Below are 9,626 nucleotides of genomic sequence, written 5' to 3' on the forward strand. Positions count from 1 at the left end.
GATATCAATATTACTATAATATACTCAATCTACTCATTGGATCAAGTAATGATAACCCGAGTAATTATTTCAGATTAGGAAAAGCTATCAATAAAATAGAATATCTGCGCATATGGAGAACAGACCAGTGTTGAATATGCTTTCTTCTACAGTCAATCGATTATTTTACATCAAACAGGGCGAAATAGTATTGCCTATTTTAGAATTCATTAATAATTGCTGAATTAAGCATTAACCCTTTCAAAGTACTGTAAAAATAAGATAAAAATATGATTATAATAATCCATTTTACTGGCCACTATCCTATCTTTGATCACAAGCGTGGGCAGCAGTGAAAGTTCCAATGTGCTAATAACCAGTAGCTAGACGCAATTCTGGTGCAGTTAATGGCTTAATATGACGTTTAGATGTCACTGGTCCACTAATGGAATAGTAAAGCCTATAAAAAATAACGGTGAATAAATGAGAAAAAGGTTGTTTAGCACATTATTACATGAAGAGCCAGAATCACTATTCTTCAAACAACTTACTTAAAATTCTTCTCGGGGTTTTGCGCATTTTTCTCTTTTTCGCATGGTATAAAATTATTTTCCAGCAGCCAACTACGATGACCTATAGGGCCACCAGTAAATGCTCTAGTAACTTCTTTGACTTCTTGTTGCCCTTTACGATTGCCAATCTTATTGGATTCAGCATCGATATTAGGATAATTCACCACACTTAAAGCAGGCACCTTGTGAAAGTTGCCTTTACCCAACCTCAAGCTCAGTTTAGCAGGTTCATCTTTTAATAGGCCTTTCAATTTATCCAGTTGACAACTTGCTTTCGGACCTCGATCATGCTGCTCCGCGGCTGTATTACAACGATGAAATCGTTGCCGAGTATCTTTAACCACTAATTTTTCTTCCCATACCTTTTGATCATCTTTCAAAAATCGTTGACTTTCCGCTCGAAGACTATCACCAGCGAGATGGATCGTAACTGGTTGTCGATTGAAATAAGGATCAGGTCTCCGATATAGATCAAAGTCATCACTTTTATTTGGCCAGGAGTAAAAAGTCCTAATCGTAGTCATAGTAGAGCATGTATAATTATAAGTAATCGAACCTTTCCCGTTCTATCATGAATAGTCATCATCTCCTACTGCTATAAAATACAATCTGAAAGGACTCGCTTACCTATCAAGAGTAGGCTTTAAAATATTGGCGTGCAATTCATTTTCAATCCATGGCTGGAATACCATAAAAATAACGTGCAAGAAAATATTGTTAGCTACTGGTACTTAGCCTTTATCTATAGTCATTCTAGATACAAACTATCTTAAAACATCAATACAAATAAAATTATTTACCTTTTTTAACTCTTCTAAACGATTCGGTGTTGGCTTTTTCTTACAAGAATTGCTATCACGACTTGTTTTGACACCTGGGTATACAAAATCATGCGAGCTTCGCCATTTCTGCCGAGATAGTTGGCGTTCTTCTTTACTTAATTCACCGCAATTAACAGGAGCAAATGTGGCCGAATGAAATTCCGTGGAGTAAGTAAACAAGTTTCTATTCATCTCCTGTTCAACAAGAAAACATGCGATGGATCTGAGCAAGTCTCTTACAACATTTTTCTCTTTCTAAAGGTGCAAATGAAGTCAAGAAATTGGTCTACACCAATCGATTCTAATCAATTTTACCTTATTAAGGCTTCTACGAATTTTTTGTAACACTTGATCATTTGAATTACGAGACTGAATACTATAATGATAAACTTCTTGGTCTTGATCAGAGCTAAAAACTGGCACTGTCGAGGGCCTAGTGCGTCGATTTTCTTCACTCTTATCCTTCACTTTAACCTGTACACAGATAGTATATTCAAATTAATTTATAGATTGGGAAAAATAAATACAAAGTAACTGATCAACTCTACAAAATTGCCATCTTAGTGACGAATAATTACCATATTTAATTTAATGAAATTGAGTCTATCATTTTCTTGACGCTCTCTTAAGTGTTCGGCAAATAATTCGTTACGAGTAAGTAATGGCGATCTTGATCTTGTAGGATAGTCAATCTCGCCTATTTTATCGCGTTTCAATTCCTCCAGACCGTCTTGTGATTCCGTAACTTCGTTATTTACGACAACTGAAATAGAAAAGTTTATCATTTGTTTAATCGTATAGCTAATTGCAGGAAAATAATAATTGATAGGGGTGAAAAATACTCATTCTTCCTCCTATGGGCAGGGAATAGCTTAGAGTACTTACTTTCGAGATCTTTATCCGTTAAAGGCATGCCAAATTCTCGACTCATTGACAAGACCATCTTAACACAGGGGAAATAATCATTTCGAATAGCTTCGCGCAAAGTTTTACATTCCGTTAGCTAAATAAATAACATAAGAAATCAGACATCGATAGACGCTAATATTGAAACATTTAAGATAGATCAATGATCATATTTCCTAATAAATAATTGAGTAGCTCCATCTTTTCCTACTTACCAAACGGAGTTTATTGAGCGCTGCAAAGCATTGACGAGGTATCATGTCTCGAATATAGAGTAAAGATTGTTGCATAATGGAAGATAAAGAGCGATGCAAGCGAATCCGGCATAAATCAACGTCTAATTTGGCATATAAACGTTTATCGAAAATAACGCTGGAATCGTAGAGGACTTTGAAATTAGGATCTAATATCATGAACAGAAACATGGAATAGAAAATAAAATTGTTAAAGTTGTCGCAATAATTTTTACTGTAATAAATAAGAAATACGAAAATAAAGGTCGCAATTCTTAGATATAGTAAAGTGATCTATTTGCAGATATTCATTCTTACTGAAAGTATCTCCTAATATTAATAACTCATGGACAGTTATCGACTAATTCGGAATTACTTACCATCATGTTGTAAATGAGGTAGCGATTGCCATAAGGTTTTAATACCTCCTTCAGCAAGACCTTCCAAAATAAACACCTGATATTCGCCATCAAGAATTTGGAATCCCGTGATGATATCTAAAGTATGGCTACATCTTTGTTCCCTACAGCAGTTCATCACCATTAGAATTAGATTAAAAATATCATAAAATCAAATATTAGCTATACAGCCTATTATAAGTCTAAGGCATGACTTACTCATTTAATTTATAAGTCGATAAAGCTGCTTCCTTAATTTTTTGTGGTAATTGAGTTAATTCTAATGCATTGGCGTTAACAGCAGAAATACTTTCAAATAGCTGATGCAAGAACTTTTTATTCTCATAGGAAAAAATATAGACAACCCTTGTAAATGGACACTAGTCCAAAATGAAAAAATGGAATTAATTGAATTTTTAAATAAAAAAATCACCAGAATAAAGTTAAAATTAAATTATTTCAAAAGAAATAATTCTAGATCAGTACAATATACTATACGAACGTAATACTAATAATCTTTGCGGTAGAAATAGATAAGAATCGTATTCCTATTTGCACAAGAAAAGATGCAGTTAGCTTGATTAATGAGTACATACATCTTGCAGCGATTTCAGCAAGGGCTCTATCACTGTAGCATCTTTTAACAGTGTTGCCTCTAATGGATAGGCAATGTTGATAGTAATAGATAGCTCACTGTTAAATTCGAGGTAATGGCCAGCAGGAATGGGTTTATACTCTATGGATGAAAATAAATTAGGCAGTAATGAGCAAATTAATGAAGGAAAATAGAATAAAATTCTCGATCAACTTATTCGTGGAATTACTACTAAGAGTAGCAATAAAAGATAATCATACTTACTTGCACTGCCACGAATGGATCGACGAATATTCTGCTCATTTTCAGCTGCAGTTGGATCAATACTTGCACAACATTGAATTGGTGCAGCTAATTTAATGGCTCGTTCGCCAAGTAAAAGATCAGATAGATTATATCTTGCTTCGCCATATGGACTCCATGGTTTAAGTTTACATTTAAATGGATTATACGTTGTTTTTCGACCTAGAAATTGATTTTTTCATACATTAATTCAAACTTTTATCCATCCTCATTATCTCGATACGACTGCTATTATCATTTAAACTGGCTTACTTGCTAAAGTATTGACACGATGAATATTTTCATCGTCAGGAGCCTGACCAAATACTACTAAATCATCTTCATTAGTCTCAATTGGCTTAGCATCACGATCATGAATTTCTATAACTAATGGTGGTCCAGTAAGGTATTGCAGTAAACCACCTTTATCTAAAGTTCCCATAAGGATAACTTGCGTTTCATTCCAAGTAACATCGCGATCATAAGGCCGCCCAGAACTTGTAAAATTAGGCTGATTATAAAATCCATAACTTGTATAGGATGGAATACACCTAATTTAAAGATAAAAGTAAAACGAATGGCGCTTTTAACTACTGTAGTGATAAATTTTCATAAAATATCATAATTAAGATTTATTCAAGTGAAAATATACATATATAGCTTTAAGATAATTAGCATTCTTCTATGATAACAACACAAAAGCTATCAATTGTCTAGTGGACTAGCAGTATCTTTTATAAACTAAGATATTATAGTGTAAGATTTAGGCATATTCGTATTCTAAGATGATCAACAATTTTATTTGTCTACAGTCATTATTCTAGTTTACTAGATCATCGAATATGTTTAGTTTACCAATAATCGTAATAAACTCTTTTAAACTGTGACAGATTAAAATTATATTTATATACGGCATAACATATTTATCATACGTAAGAAAACTATTCTAGTTAGCTAAATAAATTAAAGTACGCGAATACCTACTTTACCAAGAATTATAATAAACACTCAAATTGCAGCAGACAAAAATCGCATGTACACACTGCATACCAAATCTAACTTCTAATTAAATATTTCAAGTTTACCAATAATAAACTATCCCAAATTGTGATAAACTGAATCATATCTATAGGTACCATATTTATCACGTACAGTATAATCAAAAACATCTTGTTTACTAGTATTAAACCCTCAAAGACTATTGTAAATCATCATCATATTATATATGGTATATCTACCACACTCGTATGTAAAGTGCAGCCAAATATATCTAATTTACCACCATACAGTATATAGTCAAATACATCTAGTTTACCAATAATAACACCTACTGACTATCGTAAATCATAATTATATTTATACGCATATATGGTATATCCACTATATATAGTCAAATATAACTAGTTTACCAATAATAGCTCTCGCAAACTATCGTTAATTAAAATCTTATTTCATACGTATGCAGTGCATCCACCATTTATACATGACTGCCGCCGTAGACTTCAGAAGTCCATACTACCGTAGACTAAATTGTGAGCCTTCTACTATCTAGCTTACACTGTAGCTGGGTTAATCGATAAAGATCTAGAAATTTTACCTCTCACGAATATCATTGCATGACAATGGACGATCAGGCATCGAGGACGCAGTATTTATTTGAATAGTCATTGGATTAAGGCGACGTTTTTGCTTATCAGACATTAGTTCTCCGTCGACAATGGATACTGTAACAAACATGTCTAAAACGCCATCAGTTGGATTATCTATACGCTTGGTAACAGATATTTTACCACCGAAAAATGCTGACATATCAATTGAAATAGAAGCATTGCCACTTTTATCGATTATAGCCGCTGCTGCAGCTTCCATTTCTAACTGTTTCTTGGTCTTATGCTGCTTCTTATTTCCAAAACGACGTGTTGGACTGGATTGCTTATCTTTTTTACTACCAGCTGATTTTTTACTATGAGCTGATATAAGCGAAATACGTTCGGTTTTCCTACTATCCGACGTCTCAGGTTTAATACCATGGATCTCATCCATCGAATCCATTGCACTACCTGTCTGTCGCTGTAATATTCTCATTGCTTCTTCTTTTAAATGATTCAATATCTGCCGCTTAGAAGGTATTGCTTCAGGTAGCGGTTGGACACCAGCAAATCGTCCTAACCGACTAATCATTTTAGCATCTGCAGCCATGCTGGCTTGTTCATCATTTAATACATCAGCTGCTGTACCAAAATCTGCTTTAGTGGATGACAGAGTTGCTAAATAGGCCATCGTTTGCTTTAATACAACTGCTTGTACACCAGCAATCTGTTCAGCTCCAGCTGCATCTAGACCATGCAAATTATGTCGACTTGGTAAACGGAAAGCTTTCGGTCTATCAAATCGAGCCTTAGCGGAAACTTTATCTTTTGAGTCCCACATTCTTAAAACCATTTGATGCTCGAATAATTTTAGTAAAAATTCGGTATCCACATTGACTGTTTGGCTGTTTAATGGTAAATGAATAAGATATAATTTTAAGGTTAATCATAGTTACTCAAGAATAAAATCGATACAATACATATCAAAGACTGAATGATTCCTTTTACTATCATAATTTTCATACACAAGCTATGAGATAACACATATTTAAAAAAATAGCGGATAATGTCGACCAAATCGAAGAGTAGCTACCTTTGGGTCCAAGCAATCCATGTCTGATCGAGCTCTTGCCATGTTTTTTGGACTTTAGATTCATTTTCAGTATAGATTTTAACTGCAGGCCCATATGCTACCACGTCAACTTTACCTTGATCATCCAGATTAGGAAATAAATTGTAACAATAGTGATAATATGATTCAGCTTTCGGTGATTCATAAACCTTTTTCCTATTGCTGAAAGGATCTAAATCCGTCTTGGCTGTAGTGATTGTGCCATTATTATTGAAAAGAAAAGAAAAATGATAATTTCATAAAGATTAGACCTAAGGGTAGGATATCTTCGCAAATTTGAATTTAAAGGGATTCTCTAGAAATATCTTAGTAATACACAATACATAAAAGTGTAGTTTGTAGCATTAACGATAGATGGGTAAATTATTCTCCATCTGTATTCTCCAAACTGACTCACTATTCTAGTTAAAATAAAAGCTTATCCATTTTGTGGATAATACAGTGTAAGACCAAAAACAGTGTGTACGTCAATTGGGACTATCTTAATAGACTTTGAGCTTCTCAAAAACAAAGTCCATAAAGAAATTAAATGATGATGCTATGTTTGCCGTAGTTGTTACGTTAAACTGTTATAATATATTACACGATCTTGAAAATTTTCATTTTACTCTGTTTATATAAATTATTCAATTTCAGAACTATTTGTATATATCAGGGTAATTGAAAGAAAATCGTCTAGTTTATAATTATAAGATGTCAAAGATATGCCATATGCTTGAATTGAAAATAGAATAATATAACAATTTAAAAATTCTTTTAGTTAAGGATATTCAATAATACTTAGCATTAATAAATAATCTATCTTCGTTATAAGAATGATGATTGTGAACACTAGCCTTGACAACAATCAACTACAAATAAATTGCAGTACTCAACTTAGTTCAGACTGATTTTTTTAACCTAATTTTTAATCATGATAGCCTAATATCTGGTAATACTGTAAAGCAATTAGTTTAGCATAGCTAGCTAGTCAATATTGTAAATAACTTTTTAAAAGTATGCGAATATTGCGATAAGAGTTAACATTTGTTTAAATATTGTTGCGTAATTTTGATATATGTATATAATCCACTCTTTTTAACGGCATTGTGATTGTTATAGGAACTAATTTAGTGTTTACTTCAATCTGGGAATATCAATAAAAGAATTGATCATCTTTTCTCACTTAGCTTAATACGCTAGTGCATTAAGCGCATACAAGCATATTAATCTACATATTTGGTGATAATTTCGAAATGATATTACTAACGCAATAAAAAATTTTAATTAATCAACCGAGCAATACTCTTCCTTCATTAACGTCATATTTTGTGCGATTCTAATTATATTGATAAATTCTCTTTCTGTATCTAAAATCAGCAACTTATTTTTTCCCTTTCGTTATAGTTTGGCGATTTTAAATTTAGAGACTATCCATATTCATATTCTTAATCGATCATTGAGTTCAATTTAACTAAGGTGTATTGGTATTAGATTAATCATAGCTATGATAACCTAAAGGTTAGCCTTAGCTACTGTAAGATGATCAAAGATGTATCAACTATATTAGTGAGTTACATCATCTTTGGAGAAATATGACTTACTTCTAGGTATCGCCTGTGACACTGTAACAGTGAAGGTAACTTTATGTGTTTCTTCAAGTTCTTCCGTTGCAATTAACGGCACCGAAGTATCACTAGGCATGTCATTTTCTAGGGTAGCGGCAGCTACTGCCGTACCACTGCTTTGGGATTCTGACGGCTCCGTAATCTTGTTGAATAATCTATTACAAAATAATATTTTACCCCACTTTAAGAAACAATTTCATAGCAGCACCATCATTTAAAATCAGAACAGCCATTTTTAGTTTACCTTACTGACAATGTTATAAGTAATATTATATGGTACTAAAATTTCATCTCTAAATATTATAGCAAATCTTATGCCGTATCTGACTAAAAATAACAATAATGAAATAGATAGAATGATACTAGATTGAATTATAACTTACCTTACGTGCCTTAAGAAAATAAAAAATCCTAGCGGATAGTAAAATTTATGATTCAAAGGAAACGATCGTTTAACACTTCAGTCCTTTCCAATTTTGGAGTGTAATACACCACAAGCGATAATACTATTGATCAATGTAGGAGAAAATTATAGGGATGGTTGTATTTAGATGTCGGAATAGATTGCAACCTTGTAACCTATAAGTGCGCCCTTGTAGTAAGTAGTATATGAATAAAATGACGCGACTATTTGCTGCTTTATTCTCTATTCTATAGCTTTCCAATCCTTACACTACAGCTACCAATACGTATTCTAGGAGACTTGCATGCCCTCCAACACCACCTACAATTCTATTTCTATTTTTTATATCACCGTGGATACTCAATGATCACGCTGATGAAAGAATTATGCTCTAGCCTTAACAATTTATCTTTGTAGAGTTGCAATATCATACTATGGATATATATTCCCTTCTTGCCATAATGTCTTATACGAATCACACCACTGTTTAATACCTTAGTCTTTTGGTTATTCTTGCCTAGTGGATGTTGATGTTGCCATGGCAGCGACTATCCAAACAATGGTCGTCTAGCAAGGTAGCAAGCGGAACACCGCACCGCATTCATTATTATTATTATATGCTCTATTGGACTAGACTACTTGCAATTAATGGAGTTATTTCGTTAAAATGAAGTACAAGATCTTTCCCGATACTCTACTAATCTACTATACTTGCTATTAGTAGGGTTATTTCGTTGAAATGAATAACAGATCTTTCCCTATACTGTAGAGATTTAACGTCTAGCAAGTTTGCAGGCGAAATACTACATTCATTACATGCTGTATTGGACCAGTCGACTCGCAATTAGTAGAGTTATTTCGTTAAAGTGCAAGATCTTTCATATACTGTAGTAATTTAACGCCCTGTCAATTTACAGGTGAAATACTACATTCATTAATTATATGCTGTATTGGACTGGTCTACTTACATTTAGTAGTTATTTTGTTCAAATAAAGTAGAAGACCTTTTCCTATACTTTATTAATTTAACGTCTAGCAAGTTTGTAGCTGAAACATTACATTTATTATATGATGTATAGGATTAGTCTACCTGCAATTAGTGGTTATTT

General features: G+C 33.0%; 1 protein-coding gene across 1 annotated transcript; it reads right to left on the reverse strand.

The window, feature by feature from the left end:
• Positions 1 to 526: 526 nt before the first annotated feature.
• Positions 527 to 4,333, reverse strand: TRIADDRAFT_23652 (uncharacterized protein; the record flags this gene model as incomplete). The annotated part of the gene is made up of 10 exons (XM_002111835.1): positions 527 to 1,061; positions 1,179 to 1,231; positions 1,352 to 1,595; positions 2,215 to 2,375; positions 2,494 to 2,681; positions 2,892 to 3,034; positions 3,129 to 3,289; positions 3,506 to 3,645; positions 3,769 to 3,969; positions 4,060 to 4,333. Coding segments are annotated over 10 exons (2,100 nt in total), but the record flags the coding sequence as incomplete, so codon positions are not given.
• Between the last annotated feature and the right edge of the window lie 5,293 nt (positions 4,334 to 9,626).

The sequence above is a fragment of the Trichoplax adhaerens genome, genomic scaffold (assembly GCF_000150275.1).
Source record: "Trichoplax adhaerens TRIADscaffold_4 genomic scaffold, whole genome shotgun sequence".
Classification (NCBI taxonomy): Eukaryota; Metazoa; Placozoa; class Uniplacotomia; order Trichoplacea; family Trichoplacidae; genus Trichoplax; species Trichoplax adhaerens.